We start from the raw sequence: 19,592 nt of genomic DNA, 5'->3' as shown, positions 1-19,592 counted from the left end.
AAGCCTCTAAAGCTCTTTTCAAACAACCAGATGGTGGAAGCCTTCATCAATGGACAAAGAGGCGCTATAAGCAGGCGCGTGATAATAGAGATATTAGCATTGATATCATGGGCAGAGAATAACCAAAGATCCCCAAGCACCTCAAGTAACGGGAAAAGACAACAGGGTTGCAGATGACGTTCAGGCAATATCAGATCCACCCAGGAGAATAGGAGTTGCACCTTATGTTTGAACAAATGAGTCAGAAGTTTGAGATTACCAACTAGTCAAAACATCAAAGTAAAAAAATTCTACTCTCATCAAAGAGAACGAAAAGCGACTAAGAAGCATTTTCGGCAAAAAATAAAAAAAGACGCCTGACGCTAGAAAGAGTCAAACGGGACCTGGTGCGCCGAGAAGGACTGTTTGGCGCGACTGAAGTAATGATGTTTGAGGGCACTTCTGTATGGCTGTATGTACACTATCTGTACATGCGCTTTTTATAGGAATACATTTACACCCGCAGTGCTACCAAAGCTGCATTAGCACCATATATATTTATATTATGTTAGTCTTATTTAGGATAAGATACATTTATTAGCTAAAAGAATTCCCGCTGCACAGATTAGAAGGGTTTTAAATTTATGTAATGGCAGGTTCGTGAATCAAGCACATATGAATAATAACATCATTATAATGAAAGAGTTTTGTTATTTACTATAAAATTACATTTCAGATTTCCAGTTAGACATTCACTTTAAGTGCTTTAGAAGCGAAGGAATCTTAAAACTAATGGCATTAATTTCAGATGATTGCTTTAATTACCATGAAACAAATAGAGTTTATTAACCATTTACCGACTGCATGTGTTATTTTTTTCTCCTTCATTAATTTCCAATTACATTACAAACTTTAATTTTACTAATAAACAGTCAAACAAAAAGAACCATAATTCTATATTATTTTTCTATAGGACGTGACCAGCTACCATGGACACATGATCAATCCCGCCAGCAGAAGAACACTGTACAACTGGGGGCTTACTTGTAGAAGAAATATACACAATTTTGGCGGATAGCAGGATGGCACGTAGACCGGACGCAAGTCCAACTGCCGGCATATCCCCTGAATATCAGCAAACAGAGCATGATCGCTTAGAAAGCAACTGCAGACTGTGCAAAAGCGCGACCATGTATATACACAAAGATGGAGAGTGCAGACAGACTGACCTGTCCGCTGACGGACCGCGCATCCTGTTAAAATGGGTGACCTGAGTGGCAGTGACCAGGTAAAAATACGGAACTGGTTTGTCTTGTGGGAGTGCCATGTGCATGTAGGCAGATTTATGTGGCCCATACGTCTAGGCTCTATCAGGAGAATTCCAAGATCTGCTGGGGTTTGGACAATCTCGATTCCCCCGATTTCGACCCAGAAATGTTCGGAAACTGGCGAGTCGGCCATTTTGAACATGTTGAATTTCCTGGATTCAATGAGAGGTTGTGGATCATTGATCTGAATGCCAATTGGTGGATCGAATCAGCGTCAGCAGAACAGGGGAATGCGGCCCATGTGAAATGCTCGTTTGAAGTTTACAAAGACGGGATGTCTATTTCAGACAGATCTGTTGCACTCAACACAGGGGCGAGTGCAAGCCCCAATACTAACAGTGACGTCTGCAGAAGGAAAAGCAGTGGGCGGCTGGCATGCAGATGCGCGGATACTCAGCATAGACACACGGGAACTCTCGTCAGCATCGGGTATTAGGAAGATTGCTGCAGCAGTAATGAAAATTGGCAGCAGATGACTCAGGCTCAGAATCAGATTTATAATATCATTTTAAAGTGCTCAACATAGATACAAAATGCTACCTGCTTTTTGAACAGAGCAGATCTGTAATCACAGTATAGTTAACCGGAATTCTCATACCCATCCTAGTTTTCTGCATATAAACAATGGTGCACTACCACTTTCTCTTGCTGTGCATGCTGGTTGTCATCCATTTAATATATTATTATATTTTTTTTCGTTATAAGCACCCGGTTGTGAAATCATATAACAGACTGGAACATAGAGTAAATCACGCAGCCCTTACTGGTCACTCTATTAAGGGGTGAAGCCAGTCAGCAATTCGCACCCTGTATTGGCAACTGACATTTGCACTGCGTCACAAAGTTCCACTAAACATCAATCAATTATTATTTATATTCATGCGATTCTACTGGTGATATTGACATCTTGTGGAAGGAGGTGAGTGGATGGTTTAGACGTTGGTTAGGACATGAATTCATTCCAAACGACAATATGAGATATGGTAAGAACTTACCCTTGTTATCTCTATTTCTACGAAGTCCATAGGGTTCCACAGGATACCTTGGGGTATAGGTGTGACGTCAGTCGCAGGGCACCAAAGAGTTAAGCTTTCAGCCTCCCAGGATGCACTAGGTCCCCCTCCTATACCCCGCCCCCAGGCCAAGGCACCTCAGTTAGTTACCAAGCCATAGGCCGGAGGAGGAGAAGGAAGAGAGAGAACAAAGATCTGGACACATACAAGAATCACATTCTCACCAGAGGGAGACGGAAAACCGGTGACCAGAGCAAAGCCCATCTGCAGCACAGGTGCGACAGGGCGGGAGTCCTGTGGAACCCTATGGACTTCGTAGAAATAGAGATAACAAGGGTAAGTTCTTACCATATCTCATATTTTCTACTTCAGGGTCCATAGGGTATCCACAGGATACCTTGGGGATGTCCCAAAGCAGTATCCTTTAAGGGTGGGGACGCTCCTGTGCAGAAAGGAGAATCCGCCGCCCGAAGGAAGCATCCTGAGAGGCGAAGGTGTCAAACCTGTAATACCTCACGAAGGTATGGACAGAAGACCACGTAGCAGCCTTGCAGATCTGAACTGCCGAGGCACCACGTCAAGCTGCCCACGAAGGACCCACAGACCTAGTGGAATGAGCCTTCAGAGAAGGAGGGACCGGTAGGCCTTCATGAAGATAAGCTTCAGAAATAGCCATACGGATCCAGGCTGCCAAAGTTTGCTTTGAAGCAGGCCAACCCTTTTTACAGAAGCCATAGAGGACAACAAAGCGTCCGACTTCCTAAACAAAGAAGTGCGGTCCACATAAGTCCTTAAGGCCCGCACAACATCCAAAGAGGCCTCACCCACGGAAAGACCCGGTGAGTTAAAGGCCGGAACAACTATTTCCTCGTTAACCTGAAACTGGGAAACAACTTTGGGGAGAAACTCGGGCCGAGTGCGGAGCACTGCCCTGTTCCCATGAAAAAAAAAACCAAGAAAGGGGGTCTACAAGAAAGAGCCCCTAACTCAGAAACACGTCTGGCTGAAGCAACGGCCAGAAGGAAAACAGTCTTAGCTGTTAGCCATTTAATATCCACTGAGCCCAGTGGTTCAAACGGCGGTCCTTGGAGAGTCCTCAGGACCACAGCCAAATCCCAAGGCGCCACAGGTGGAACAAAGGGCGGCTGAATACGGAGAACACCTTGCATAAAGGTGCGCACATCCGGGATTGTAGCAATCCTACGGTGAAACCAGACAGATAGGGCCGAAACCTGTACCTTCAAAGAAGCAAGGCGAAGCCCATGATCTAGTCCCGCTTGCAGGAAGGCGAGAATCCGAGACAGACGAAACTCCCGCGGTGCATAACCTCTCGGTCGACACCACTGGAAGAACGTATGCCACACGCGATGGTATATCCTCGCGGAAGACGGTTTCCGAGCTCGTAACATGGTACACAGCATAGAGCTGGCAAACCCCCAGGACCTCAGCATGGCCGTCTCAACAGCCACGCCGCCAAAGACAGCCGAGTCAGGTCCGGGTGAAGACAAGGACCCTGAGACAGAAGGTCCGGTCGTAGCGGCAACCGCAGAGGACTGTCCACGGACAGACCCTGAAGGTCTGAGAACCAGTGCCGTCTGGGCCACGCGGGAGCTATCAACAGGAGCGTCCCTCCTTCCTGTTTGAATTTCCGGATTACCCGTGGAAGAAGGGAGACCGGAGGGAACAGGTATGCGAACCTGAACGTCCACCGGACGGACAGAGCATCCACCAGAGACGCCCCTTCGTCTCTTGTGCGAGACCCGTACACCGGCAACTTGTTGTTGTGCCGGGACGCCATGAGGTCGATTTCTGGAAGACCCCACCTGTCCACCAGTAGTTGAAAAACGTCCGGGTGCAGGGACCATTCCCCTGGATGAACGTCCTGGCGACTTAGAAAGTCCGCCTCCCAATTTAGCACTCCCGGGATGAAGACCGCTGATATGGCCGGAAGATTGCGCTCCGCCCAAACCAGGATCCGAGAGACCTCTACGAGAGCCGCCCGACTGCGAGTTCCTCCTTGCCTGTTTATGTAGGCCACGGTGGTAGCATTGTCCGACTGGACCTGCACCGGGTGACCCTGGAGAAACCGCTGTGCCTGCAGGAGAGCATTGAAGACCGCACGGAGTTCCAAGATATTTATTGGAAGCTCCGCTTCTGTCGGTGTCCACCTGCCCTGGAACAAGTGTGGACCCGAAACTGCTCCCCAGCCTCGAAGACTGGCGTCCGTTGTCAACAGGACCCAATTTGGAACCCAGAACGGACATCCCTTGTTGAGGTGGGTCATCTTTAGCCACCACGCAAGGGACAGGCGAACCTCCGGGGTGAGCACAATCGTCTGGAACTTCAGAGACTGAGGCAGCCCGTTCCACTTGGACAGGATCAGGTGCTGCAGAGGTCTAGAGTGAAACTGGGCGTATTCCACCATGTCGAACACCGACACCATGGAGCCCAGTAACCTCATCGCCGAGTGTAAGGACACCCGGCGGCTGTGCAGACAACTGCGCACCCTTGACTGTAAAGCAGAGATCTTGTCCTCCGTCACGAAGATCCTTTGCTGTCCCGAGTCCAATAAGGCTCCAAGATGCAGAATCCTCCGAGACGGGATTAGAGTGGACTTCTGCCAGTTAATTAGCCAGCCGTGCCGTTGCAGCAGTGCAATGGTCAGGTCCAAGTGGTGTAACAGGAGCTCTGGAGATCCTGCCACCAATAACAGGTCGTCCAAGTACGGCAACATGCGGACTCCTTGCAGCCGCAGAGAAGCCGCCATGACCGCCATAGCGTCCTGTATGTCCAATGACACCATGTAGTCCCCAGGTTCCAGCGCCAGAATGATGGACCGTAGGGTCTCCATCCGAAACTTCGGGACCCGCAAAGACTTGTTGAGTGCTTTGAGGTTGAGAATCGGACGATATGACCCATTGGGTTTCTGTACCAAAAATAGATTTGAATAGAAACCCTGGCCCCTCTGGGAGAATGGAACAGGCACTATAACTCCAGCCTGGAGCATAGTGTGCAATACCTTCCGCAGCTCCGTAGCCTTGTTCCGGTCTGATGGTAGACCCGTGGTGAAGAATCGAGCCGGGGGTCTGTGCCGGAAGGAGAGGGCGTACCCGTGAGAGACCACCTCCAGAACCCAAGTGTCTGTCGTAGTGAACGACCAACACCGGGAGAACTGCAGCAGGCGGCCTCCCACCCTGGGATCCCCCAAGGGGAGACCCGGACCGTCAGGCCGCAGGCTTGTCATCTGGCTTGGGGGCCGGACGTCTGGTACTCCATGCCTGTTTCCGGGGCTTGCCCGATTTCTTAGGGCCAGCCTGTCGAGGAAACGACTGTGGTTTGGGCCTGCCCTGGGCCCTAGATGACCGAAAGGACGATGGTCCAGAACCAGAAGGAGCAGCGGCCGACGGGAGACAAGCAGATTTGGCTGCCGCCAGCGTGGCCACAATCTTATCCAGATCCGGACCGAAGAGAACTTCTCCGGTAAACGGCAACGCTTCCAGACCTTTCTTGGATCTGCGTCCGCCTTCCAGGATCGCAGCCACAAGGTGCGACGAGCAGCTACCGCTGCTGAAGAAATTCTAGACACCAGAGTACTAATGTCTAGAGCCGCCTCGTTGATGTAGGTGGCCGAATCACGGAGATTGCCAATCAACTCCGCTTGTTCGGCCGGACAGTCGGATTCAAAAGAAGCCTCTAATGAATCCGCCCAGCGCTCCATCGCTCTGGCAACCCAGCAAATGGCCATAGCCGGCCGTGCTGCCCCCCCTGCAAGGGAATAAGCGGACTTCAGGCAGATTTCTACCTTGCGGTCCGTAGCATCCTTAAGGGAGGACATGGATGGCATCGGCAATGTGGCACTACGGACAAGACGGGTCACGTGAGAATCCACCTGTGGAGGGGATTCACACTTAGCAAAATAATTATCCGCGAACGGATAAGCCACCGCCAGGCGTCTCTGCGGCTGGTATCTTTTGCCAGGTTGTTTCCACGCCTCCTCTAAATGGTCCACCAACTGACCCGAAAGAGGAAAGACTGTGGCATCGCCCTTCACATCTTTGAAAAAGGCATACTTAGATTTAGCCGCTGGGGGAACTTCGTCCTCAATCACCAAGGCTGTGCGGACCGCCCGAATAAGTCCAGGAATATATACTTTGGACTTAGCATCAGCGTCCTTAGTATGGAAAGGTTCCTGATCGTAAGGATCCAGAATCTCCCCATCATCAGACGTCCCTTCGTCATCCTCATAAGGAGCGGACAGAGACGCCACCGGCCTTTTATGAGGCCGCATCACAGACTCCCCTTGCAATACATCCGACAAGTGCTGTAAAGAACTCGTCAGGGAGTTAACCCACGCTGGCTCCTGAGAACCCGGGAGCGGGGAAATAGGGAGACTGTGGGGTACCACCAATTGTCGTGGGAACCCCTGCATGGGTGACGACACCACAGACCTCTGGGACAAACCCATCGGAGTAAACGCGGGCTGCGGAGCTAACTGGCCCACTAAAGCTGTTAACGCCTGAGCGAAACAAGCCCAGGGCGGCTCCTGTACCGGTGCTGTAACCGTAATAGGCCGCGCCATGGACAACACTGCCGGCAAAGGCCCTCCGCGCTACCCTCCCCCTCCGCTAACGGTACTTTGCACGTGGTACACTGTAGCCGGAGGGGAAAATCACTTTCAGACATGATGGCACCACGTATGTGACCTCTCTCACCAATTAAGTATTAAATAGGCGAGAGACCACCCTGCAGCACCGCACCGCAAGGGCTTTAGCAGAAAGAACAGGGACAGTAATAAAGCTGACAGTTTAGTGAAGAATAGTTACAGGCAGCGCTAGCACAGTCACATACAATGCAGAGAAATAACAATTCCTGCACTAACAGCGCTGATCACTCAACTACACAGACACAGGGCCTGGTAGGACACAGCGCTGCATACACAGACCTGAGCCACAGCGGAGGAGAGGTATGCGGGGGGACCCAGACCACGATGCTTCCTTCCAGACTTCCAGCAGCGTTCACCATGCGTTGCAGAGAAGATGGCCGCCGAGGAGCAGAGAGAAGCTGGCCTGGGGGAGGAGCGCTGACACAGGACCAGTCAGCACAGTGCAGAGAGGGCTGTGTGCAGCGGGGGAGGCGCCGGCTGTGAGACAGGGAAGGCGCGCTCCCCTGGCATGCATTTAACCCCTGGGACGCCGCAGCGCTACCGCTCTGCTGCGGTCCGCTGTCCCAGGGGGTAGTGGAAGCGCAGGTTGGTCGCCTGGCTCCACGCTGCAGCCAGTCCCCAGGGAGCCCCCTGCCTGGGGACTTAGGACCATGTGATCAGCGGGGACCCACCACGGGACCCCGCTGCTTACCTCTGTCCCCCTTGAATCCGGCCATGGTCCGGAGCATCTGGGGTCACCGCTAGCTGTGACCCCAGACGCCCACCAGCATCCCCGGATCAGTACCGGCGTTCTGGTACCGGCGGGGTGTAGGGAAGACAGCATGGACGTCAGGACTGACTGTCCATGCTGTTCATCCAGTTGTGCAGCCACAGCTGCATGAAGAATAAGCTTCAGGGGCTCTTCTAGCCCCCACTCCAACAGGTGCACCCGACTCCGGCCGGGCACCAAACTAAACTGAGGTGCCTTGGCCTGGGGGCGGGGTATAGGAGGGGGACCTAGTGCATCCTGGGAGGCTGAAAGCTTAACTCTTTGGTGCCCTGCGACTGACGTCACACCTATACCCCAAGGTATCCTGTGGATACCCTATGGACCCTGAAGTAGAAATTCCTGATATTCCTTACAGTAGCAATAGGCCAGTTATGCATTAACCCTATACGACACTGCAGCTGCAGAGACGTTCGAGAGAAGAGCTTCAGCAGGAGAAAATGTTTCTCGAGTCTGGTAATTGTCAGATCACACAATGTGGTTCTTTGCAAAGTGAGCACTAACCTGATAAACTTGGACTCCGAAGGATCATAGAGAGACATGAGAACTTCTGCATCCTCCCCAATTTTGCAGACAACATTTTTTAAATTAACAAACAAGGCAAACGAGGGCGTGGCAGCAAACTTGGCTTGTCTCTTGATGTCATTCTGTTTCTGGGACTATAGGAAAACAAAAAAAAAATGAAACAATGCATAGAAGGTAAACTAATACAAATAAGAAAAAAAGAGTGGAGGGCCATTAAAAGGTGCATCTATATAAATACATGGAAGTATGTAAAAAAAAAAATAAAGAAATAATAATTATTAGATTTTGTTAGGTCACTAAAATAAGATAAAAAAAAAAAAGTTCTAATTCCCTTCACCCCAGGGATCCCCCGATCCAGCAGGTCCTCCTGATCGCTCCAGTGGTCCAGCCCAGAAACCCTCCCTCATAGTAATTTTTATAAGCTGCAGTATTCTTGACTACAACTATCCTACTGACAGTATGAACCATACTGGAGACATCAGTAAAGGGGATGCATGATAATTGGAGCCTTCGTGGGGACTTCAGGTTGAGATAATGCCTGTAGGAAGTAAATAGAACTTGGTGTTCTATCTTAGTGAACGCCAAACAGTTAGATTTGGGTGCAAACCTTACGTTCATGAATTTACATTAAGCAATTGCAAATAAATCCACCTACTCCAAACAAGTCACAAGTGCCCTGTCCTCCACAGTGTAGAAGGTACAGCTGCCCTTAGGCACCATTAGTGGAATAAGCGATTTTATAATAGACATATGGAATACGCCACTCAGGAATGTATTACTGACAACAACCGTGAGTATTAACTTTTATTCCCTTTGTAACAGAACTGTGGCATAGAGGCGAGAGCAGCAATGATGACACTTTGCAGACAACTACCTGGATCTCATTTAGTACGCTGTGTTCCAACATTAAACAAAAAAAAGGTAAAGACCATTCCCCACAGCTTCTGGTTCGTCACTTCCGGCTACGCCGATGGCATTGGTGAAATTGTCCACAGGTAATTCCTACCAATTTTGCTGTGAGGTAAGATTGTGTGAAAATACTAATCAATCTACGTATTCCAGGCAGTTCTCATATGGCAATATTGTTTCTTTTAAAGGGAACAAAGAGAGAACCTGTTGCCTACATACAGTGGTGTGGCCATTTTGTGTATAACTCAGTAAGGTCCTTGCTGTTCTCAAAATGGCTGCCTGCACAGTATATGTAATCTACACCCTATAGACAGTTTTACATAACAAAAGTATATTTAAGGCATAAAATAAAACATTATTCCTCTACTAATGCAGAAATAAAATGGCAGCAGCGGGGGCAATTGAAGTCTAGAAGTAATAATGTACTCTACCTTTTCTTCTTGAATTCTTTCCTCAACTTGCTTGGATGCGATTTCATGTGCCCTGAAAAGACTGATTGTGCTCGTCTGTTCTGGATCTAGGATATTACCATCTTCATCTCGAACGACCAGGTCCAAGTCCAGGATCCTGGAGGAGGAGATGTGAAAATATAGTGGGGAGACTACCAATCCATAAAGCATTGCACAAACAGTTGTGTCATATTTACTTCTCTAAACACACTCAGAATAGTTACTACAATAAAGCAATACTATTAGGGGTATTCAATAAGCAGCTGGGTTTACCCCGCACGCGAACCCCCGCAGTCGGACTAAACTTCGCAGCTCGTGGAGGTGCGTGGTAAAGTCTGCGGAAAAGCCACTAAATCGAGTTCGTGCACGGGGGAAAAAAACCCATTGATTCTGCAGTTTACGCAGAATCAGTTAGTTTCTGCGCCTAAATCCCGATTTTTCGGTGCGGGAAAAAGGCCATTTAGTTGAATAGCCTTTCCCCACGCCGCAGGGATTTTTGCCGGTCATGAGTCGCAGGGGAAACCCAACGCCAAATTAAATAATCTCCTATATATCCTGAAAAGTTAAGAATCTTTACAAAACAAAACCCCATATCAAATCCTGCTTTTAGTTGTAAAACTATAGTCTTCACAAGAGGCACAAGTAGATACATCCCTTATACCGCAATTACACAGAACATTTCATATAGCATATTGTCATAAATGAAATCTTTGTGATTATTTCATATAAAAAGGTATCTTCTGCGATCACTGTGAGGAGAGGGGCTAAAAAGTTGAGGCTGGGAGTGCCACGGGCCCAAATACAATATAGGTAAATGATAGATGGATAAGAGATATTTGTAGATACATTTTATATAAACATAAAAAAAAGATACATATATAAATAAGACATATATATATATATATATATATATATATATATATATATATATATATATTCGCTAAATAACCTATATAACAGGTAGACAAAATTGAAAATATTCAGGATAACGTAGATGTTATATAGACAAGAAAGTATAAGAGGGGGTATACAAGGGAGAAAAGATAAAAGAGAAAGGCTAAGAAAAGTAATGTACACAGAATAGAGGACACTGCAAAGTTTAATAGATAACATGTGTATTGTTAAAAAAAAAAAAAAAAAAAGAATGTTTAGGAAAAACACATGCACATATGCTAAAACAAAACATGAACAAAAGACTCCAATGTAACTTCTAACCCAGCTAAGCAAAACATAATACCGGTAGCTAGAAATCTAAATATAAAACTCCTAAAGACAAGATGAAGGTTCCCTGCAATCAGCGGCTTCTGCGTAACTCTCTCTGGCATACTGTAAAACGACTTTCTGCCTAAACCATGCTCTGTGTTGAGGCTTTGTAACACAAAGAACGAATATGACCTAGATGGTGCACAAACATGGTCTTCAGCAGCCTAGGAAGAACCAGCAGCCCTTCCGCTGCTGGGAAAGGGAAGAACGTTTCAGTAGGTCTTGTTGCCATTTGTCAGAAGTTTTTGAACAAAATAAATTCTCAAGATGTTCATTCCTGTTTGAAGACAGAGCATCTGGAGCCTATGCAAACTTTAAGCAAATACGCTGGCAGATGGTAAGGCACAATAACAAACAAGGGTTTCATTAATTGCGGAGAAGGTTAGGCTTTACATTCTATACTCTTGAAAGGAATCAAGGATCTGTCTCAAAATTGTTTCTATGCAAAGCTAAACACTGTCAGAAGAAATGCAAAATTGCCATATCACACTGAGCCATGCACGGGATGAGATATTCATGAGAATTCATACTTTTATAGGCTAAACGGCAAAATGCGTCTACTTACCAGAAAGGTAACCTCCTGGTTATAATAAACCACAAATATTCATTAATTGCTACATGACTCAGTGCATCTTCAGACAAGAAAATCACTCATTCACTAATAATTCAGAAGGTGAAATGGAGTTATAAATTAGAAACTAAATAACTATCCTGCATGTGAAAGTATGGTATGCTGAAAAAAAAACCAAAGTCCTTTTACTGTCTAAAGCTGGGTATACACCGAAAGATTTAACTGTCCAATCTATCTGTTTGGAACGAATATCTGATAATGTATGGGAGCAAATGACAATCGTCCATTTGCTCCTAAACACTGAAAAACAGACAATGGTCGTTCAGATAAATTGGTTAAAATCAGTTTGATTTGACCAATTTATCCAAACAATCGTTTTTGTCAATTTTCAGGCATTTGGGAGCAAATAGCTGATTGTCATTTGCTCCCATACATTACCAGATTTTTGTTCCAACCAGACAGATTGGACAGATGAATCTTTAGGTGTGAACCCAGCTTTAGAACAATGGTATTGAAAATTAGTACTGCGACAGGAAGAAACTTAAACTGTGTTAGTCATAGGACTCAACTTTCTAAATGCATTGGAGATGTTCATGTTAAACCCCTTTCCCCTACTATAACTCCTCCCACTACCGCATCCAGAGGACAAGGCTGAAAACTGGAAGGGTATCTCTACAGTATCGGAACCTGGTACAGTGTCATATCGGAATGGGATTGAAATATCGACAGCTCAACAGCCGCCGGTTCAACTCCAAATAGTGGAAGGCCGACAGTAGAAGATCCCGACACCTGGCGGTAAGTATCCTAACCCTTCTCCCCCCCCCCTAACCTCCCCCTTAGGGGTGCCTAAACCTAACCCCCCCCCCCTTTCCGCAGCCTAAACCTAACCCTCCTGGGGGGGGGGTGCCTAACCCTAACCTCCCCCCTAGTGGTGCCTAACCCTAACCCCCCCTTCCCCTAGCCTATCCCTAACCTTCCACAGGGGGGTGTCTAACCCCAAGTCCCCCAGGGGGTCCCTAAACCTAACCCCCCCCACCCATCCCCGGGCTAAGTGTTATACTTACCCGGCACACGATGATCGGGATGGCGGGGGTTGGTCTTCCGGCGTCGGGATTAAGATAGGAGTCGGTATCGACGCCTATCTTAAATCCTGTGTCGGGAATTAGACCGGCGGCATTGCATCCACCAGTCTATTAAATACACATCCCGTCATATCATGGGATAGATAAACACAAAGAATAAGGATACGAGAGAGAGAGAGACAGAGAGAGACAGAGAGAGAGACAGAGAGCTCATTTGGGTTTTGTCTGCAAAGACGACCCTGTAGGAATACTATACGCAAAGACACTACATAATCTTTATGCTGCGTTACACAACACTCTGCAAACCAAAAGATCTCTCAGAGAATCGGCTCCATGGTATAGCTGTAATGGTGCCAAGCGTTTAGAAATTTTGGCTTTGAAGCACAGAAAGTCAGTTTCGTCTATCTAAACAGCAACTGATTTACAATACAAAAAGGCATCTAGTGCAAGTCTGGTGCAAAACTACAAATTTAAACCTCGACCTGCTTATAAAAAATCATGCAAAGTGCTGGCTCTTACTTTTATCATCGGAGATTGTTTTACAATTAGGATTATTCTACAAAGAGCAAACTGGCACAGAATGCAAATAGCTTTTCATCATATTTTCACACAGAATATTAAATAAGCCTTATTATGTCTACTTTGGCACTATATTTGTCAATGTAGCACATCAAAAACAAAAGCCAAGGAAATTTCAATTATCTGAAACGAAAAATGTCAATAAGCCAACAGGGGGAAAGTAGGTACAAATGCCAGTTTATAAATAGGTAATGTGCCTTTACCCTGCGATAGTACATAACAGCAAAAAGAAAAAAAATCTACAAACCGGTTTCCATAATCAATCCTGGCAGTGATTTTCTTTTTCAGTTCTTTAAGTTCATCTTGTGGGAGAGTTCCCGAGAGGATCTGTGATCTCCACTCCACCAGGTCACAGATCATATTTCTTACACAATTGAACATTTCCCGATTATCTTGCTAATAAAAAAGAGGAAAAAAATCATTGCGTTGATTTGACTTTATAATGACAGCAGGCAAGAGGACAGAGGCAGTATACAGAACCAAACGTTAAGACATTATAGGAAGATGCACTAAGCCTTGGACAGTGATAAAGCAAAGAGTGATAAAGTACCAACCAATCAGCTCCTAACTCATTTTTCAGACACAGCCTGTAAAGTGACAGAAGCAGATTGGTTGGTACTTTATCTCTCTCCAAGGCTTAGAGCATCTCCCCGATACCTTTACCGCTATTCAGCTATAATGAATACCATTAGTTGACATTTTCAAAGTTCAGAGTCCATTAAAAGTAATGGTTGTTTTGCGGAATTCTGGAACATTTCCCGTTACTTACTACGTAAAGCTGGCGCCATATCATGGACCATTCCCGCAGCGTTGTGGTGACTTCTTGCACAAGCGGAATCTCACAAGGTACAACGGTTTCATGTTGCCTACAAGTGTTATAAAATACAGAGAGCATTATACATATAATGCATCAGAAAACGAACACAAAAAAAAAAACAATTTTTAGTTATTTTTATTTCTTTACACTTTACATCCAGAAGGTCAATCCTAACATTTTGGTGATTTGCCAGATTTACCAGGAATAACAACTTGTCTGCCCGATTAACCTTTATGTTATTTCAATACCAAATGGGGATTTTTTTTTTTTTTTTTTTTTAATTGCAGGCAGCTTTGCAATTGCGACCCTTGCAGCTATGGAAATGCAGCAGGAGACATCACGCCCCCTGTGCATTACTTCACCGAGCTGTGTTGTCCAACGCAGAATCTGTTAATCTGCGTGCCATCGGCCGGCTGCGGTGACCCATAAGATCCTGTAGCTGACTGCCGCAGTTCATGGGAATAGGTCAGGAAATCTTCGTCAGCCGACGGAGATCCTGGCTTCTTCCCTCCCCCGCAACGGCGGTGACACGCCTCCGTTTCAGGAAATGGAGAGCATCGCCGCCCCCTCCCCGCCCACAAACGGCAGCAGACTGTCAATCACTGACAGTCTGCTGCCAGTTTGCGTGCGGCCTCGCAGACCCGTTCTGCACACGCGCAGAACGGGTCTGGCGCCTGCGCAGATTCCCAAACACGGGGAATCTGCATTCAGCAGTGCAGCTGAACCAGGCCCACAGTCAGTTAAACTGCCTTAGGCATTAAAGTCTCTTTTCCTCTTATGAAGATGTAGGTGCAGGGGAGCATGTGCATTTTTTTAACACACACAATAAGCGTCAAATAAGCTTATTTACTGCCGTTTGCGGATGACATTAAAGCACAGAAATACATTCAGTACAACATTAAATATTTTTTTTTTAATGGGTTTAATGTGCATTTAAAACAGAAGCACAAAAAGAGAACGTAGTTAGAGAATGGACACTAGCAGATGCCCAATTTAAAGAGAAAAAAATCTAAATTTAAAAAAAGTTGTCATATGGTATAAGCCATGTACAGCATTGTATGGGTTGCTGTAATACTGAAAAACATCCACTGACATTGGCAGCCAGGGACCCAAGTGTTACACAGACATGTTAAAAACCCACAAAAGCATTCCATGGTTTTCATGAGAACTTGAAGGCCCCCATAGAGCAGAGATTGATTGCAGCAATCGTGCAATTTGCAGTCAATGGTCAATAAAATTCTTTCCTTTTTTCAATCGATTGTGGCAGTTCTGCAATCGATTGAAAAAGGGAAAGATTTTTATACACAATCGATTGCAAATTGCTGCAATCAATTGCTGATGTATGGGCGCCTTTAGAGTGTCTCAGCTGTCAAAGTGCCAAAGAATGTTGCATTTTTCTGGCTCAAATATGATGCAATTCTAAAGCTATTGTGCTAAAGAATAAAAGAGGGATAGTGCATGGATTTTCCATCCATAGGACAACACAGCAAACACTATTTACATTCCCGCAGATGGGGCTGGGTTGGATTTTGGAGCAAAGGAAATAAAAAGCAGGTAACTTTGCTCCTGGACAAACCATGCTGCACTGCAGGTGGGGCAGATGTAAAATGTGCAGGGAAATTAGATTTGGGAGGGGTGTGTCCAAACGCAAATCTAGTTTGCAGTGTAAATTAAAGCTATCCAGCATTTGTGGGCTACATGCAACAGCTGCCAGTAGTTGCCCTGCATGCAAAAATAAACAAATACATGTATTTGCACCCCTTACATTGCCACATGGTTTGTCCATGGGCAAAGTTAATTACTTATTTTTTTTCCTTTCTTTTTTTGCTTTGTTCACAACTCAGAAACAGCTCCATAGTCACGATTATTAGTAATACTAGTACTACTAATAATAAAAAAAATAACAACAGCAGTAACAATACATTGGGGTCAATCACATTCCATTCGATATTCTCGCAGGTGCGAGTCATTGCGACAGCAGCCGCGCTTGACGGCATCCCAGATTCGCTTAAAAGTGGTTCCAGCACCATAGGGCGCCGAGCAAAATTAAGCAAATTCGGGCTCGGAATGGGCCGCGAAGGGTGCGAGGTGCCAGCCTGTTGCCGGCATTTTAACACAGTTGAAACGGTAACTCGCACCCGTCACATGGCATAGGATTGACCCCCATTGTGTGTTTTGTTAAGCCCTAAATAATGACCCAAATTCAGAAACCATAAATACTGATTGAGAAAAACAAACACTAAAACAGTTTTCTAAATAGTGTGTTTTATAGTAGGAACCTAAATGTGTCCCCACGGCTATACACAGAGGACTACCTGATCTAGTAGTACTCTAATTAACAAGTGACGAAGGGTGTACCAAGTACTTACAATATGGCTGCAATCAACAAAAAGAAGAGGTCAGCAAGGCTGTAAATGGTTGTTGATTCAGTGTACACGTCTTTATTTTAACCATCGTTTCTTCATAAAACTGGTCAATTTAAAGAAAATTTCTTTAAAGTGAATATTTAAAGTGAAATAGAATATCGTTCACAAGTGTGCATGTACAAGTCCCCCATACCTTCACAAAATTTAAGATGTTTAACAATTTTACATTTACAAATAATAACCCAAACCCGCTTGACTTATTTATTAAACAAAAACAAGAAGCCAAAGTGTAGATGACAATTATAAAAAAATATATATATATAACTATATATATATATAACTGCACCCTTATTACTTCCATATCAAAGAAGGTGTTCATTTGAGCCAAGAAAGTGATCGTCACTATTTGATCATGGGGAAGTGCTGCCACCGTTGTATAAAAGTGGAACCTTTAGCAAATTGATCTGGAGCTTTCAGGTTGCTTTAGCACCGTGCAAAGAAGAAAAAGATATCTACAATCATTTCAGAGAAGGAATTGTCATCGCTCCTCAGTTTGCGAAAGGTAATAAGTAAGGTCCTTTCCAAACAATTTGAAGTTCATCATTCTACAGGAAAAGTTACAAAGGGAGGACAGTGAAGTCAGCTGCCAATTGTCCCAGGAGTGGTCTTTTCGGCAAATTCATTCAAAAATCAGGCCTGTTTTATTACAGCCCAATAGCTATGTACCAAGATCTACTTGCCTACATGGTTAAGAAGGACTGTGGCTTAAAATGGGCCCTGGCATTCCTCCTGTGTGCATGGCCACGTTTCATAGGGGCATGCCACGAGAAGCAGGGCGTAGCCTTGCTGCACACTCCAACATCTAAGCATGCCGGCTGAGCAGAGCGAAGGGAGGCGGAGTTGCTCGGGCAGGCAGCCAGACCGACGGAAAGGCCCATCAGGCCATTGGCCCTTCTGACATTTGCCAGAAGGGCCAGATGACCAGTCCAGCCGTGGGTATGCCTTTCATTGATGAGTATCCAGGAGAAAGCTCCATCTGTACAAAAATTTAAAAAATACTATGGTTGAAGTTTGCAAAGTTGCAATTGAACAAACACAAAACTTCTGGAATAATGTCCACTCGTCAGACAAGACCAAAGAGGAGTTCTTTTGTAAGACATTGCAACAGTGAGGTTAAGATTTAGGGTTGTTTTGCTGCTACAGTCAATGGTTGCAATTAATGAGTCTTTATGCCACCCTTTGGAGTGTGGGAGAACACCGAAGCACCAGGAAAAAGAACAGGCAAACACAGAGAGAACATTCAAACTCTGCAAAGATAGAACCAAACACTAGTGGCACCACTGAGGCATGAGGTTCTGCATGGAAGTCATTAGTTTCAAGTGAAATGCTGGACTGCATTCCATTAACATAGGTTCAGCCCTCAAAATGGCTGCCTCCACTGTGTATAGGTGATAGGTGAACTTTAATATTAACATCTGTCTCAATTTTGTTTCCAACTGCACTGCATCGGCCTCCCCCACTGAAACTGGCTTCATTGGCTCCCATCCCATCCAATAAGAATTTAGTTTAAACTCCTGACCTTCTCTTTCAATGTAAGTAACCCTCCTATTTCTAATCCAGTGATTCCCAACCTCGGTCCTCAAGGCACACTAACAGTCCTGGTTTTAGTGATATCCATGCTTAAGCACAGTTGGTTAAATCAAAATAACTGAGGTTGTCACCTGTGCTCAAGTATGGCTATCGTTAAAATCTGGACTGTTAGTGTGCCTTGAGGACCGTGGTTGGCAGCCCCTACGCTAACCTCATTTATGTCCACACTCCCTAGCGCCCCACTTACCTTGAAAGCCACATCTATGCTACCCTGGTTACTGTCTCTACTGCCCACCTCCAAGATTACTCCCACTCCGCCCCCCACCTGTAGTCACTTATCAAGTCAGACTTTCTACCAGTCTCGCAAGCTTCAAAGGTGCACTCAAAACACATTTTCTGCTCAAAGCCTATCATCTCTCTTTTCCCCAGTTCACCTTCCAACTGCTCACCCCTCCACTTATTATGTAAGCTCTCACGGGCCTTATGTTCATCCCTAGCAGTATCCGTGCTTCCAGCGCTACTTGTCTCTGGTCCCCCAGCCCTTATCACAGACACTGACACCATGTGCACGCCCTTCATTGGGTACAGGCTCACTGCATGCTGTCCTGCCTCTCCTCCCTACGAATCACCTCGCTGCTAAGATACAGCGAGTTTCCTATCCTTTGCCCCTTGTCCGCATCCTACCCAGATTACCGCTCTGTGTCGTTCCCAAGATAGTATGTTTAGTTTCACTGTTAATTTGTATATTCCCTGTACGGCGCTGCGAAAACTACGTGACGCCTTAAAAATAAAAGATAATAGTTGACAACAACATTACTTCTCTAATTATGCGCTAAAAGGCTTCACAGGGCATGTTCATGTTCTACATGTTAATGCTGTAGGCTCTTATGTGAACAGATATTACCACCTAGCAAAAAAAAATATGCTGTACTGCAAAAAAAATAATCTATAGTATATAAATGCCATCTTGTTTGTCTTTTTTTCACCTTCATTTTTAGTTTAGTCTAGAGATCGTTATACAATTCTACCAGCCTATTAAGAATTTATTCTCTGTTTGGGCACATTTGAAAATATTCCAAGACGACATGATTTGCAGTTAACACCAAGATCAAAGTTTTCTCAGAAACTCCAACATTGTTGGAAGCCAATGCCGAAACTTCCAGCAAGTAATTTTATGTTTATGACTATTTATTTTTTAAAATGTAATCATTATATAAAAATAAAATCAACTTTCTTGCTATTTTAGTCCCATAAGTCTTCTCCAGAAATCAATTTTGTAATCAGACTAGGAGATGTCATTATGCAGTAATCAGATGATTAGAATACTGATGCTGAACATATTTAATCTAGAGGCTAAGACAAAGACGGCAACAAAACATATTTTGTGCATACTAAACAAAACTGTCACTCGCTAGTGACAATATGGTAGCAGAGATAGAACAACAGTAGGTGCGCTTTCCCAACCTGTCAATATATTTTGAAACAGGCAGCTTCAATAAACAGGATCTGCGAATCCTGCTAAAAACAACAACTCTGCAAGTAGAATTGAAGCGCTAATGTTTGAAATACCACACAAAATATCTAAATATAAATATAGAGCATTTAATTAGACAAAGACAATACATTCAACATATAAAATGTACAATACTAAAATATCACATGGGTGCTCACTCAAATGGATAAGGTTGTATA

The 19,592-nt window shown here is 45.2% G+C and overlaps 1 protein-coding gene across 2 annotated transcripts in view; it reads right to left on the bottom strand.

Moving 5' to 3' along the window:
- Positions 1-19,592, bottom strand: part of DOCK1 (dedicator of cytokinesis 1) — a 431,183-nt gene that overhangs the window by 332,543 nt on the left and 79,048 nt on the right. For both annotated transcript variants that reach the window (XM_088452203.1, XM_088452204.1), the window contains exons 5-8: positions 13,897-13,993; positions 13,375-13,523; positions 9,615-9,750; positions 8,254-8,408 (exon numbers count right to left, since the gene is read on the bottom strand). In XM_088452203.1, the coding sequence (XP_088308329.1) occupies positions 8,254-8,408; positions 9,615-9,750; positions 13,375-13,523; positions 13,897-13,993 (537 nt within the window). The remainder of the gene's footprint in view (positions 1-8,253; positions 8,409-9,614; positions 9,751-13,374; positions 13,524-13,896; positions 13,994-19,592) is intronic.

Source organism: Taudactylus pleione, unplaced genomic scaffold (assembly GCF_031769625.1).
Source record: "Taudactylus pleione unplaced genomic scaffold, aTauple2 ptg000034l, whole genome shotgun sequence".
In the NCBI taxonomy this organism is placed as follows: domain Eukaryota; kingdom Metazoa; phylum Chordata; class Amphibia; order Anura; family Myobatrachidae; genus Taudactylus; species Taudactylus pleione.
The sequence above is the reverse complement of the archived record's forward strand: the minus strand, read 5'-3'. Positions and strand labels throughout refer to the sequence as shown.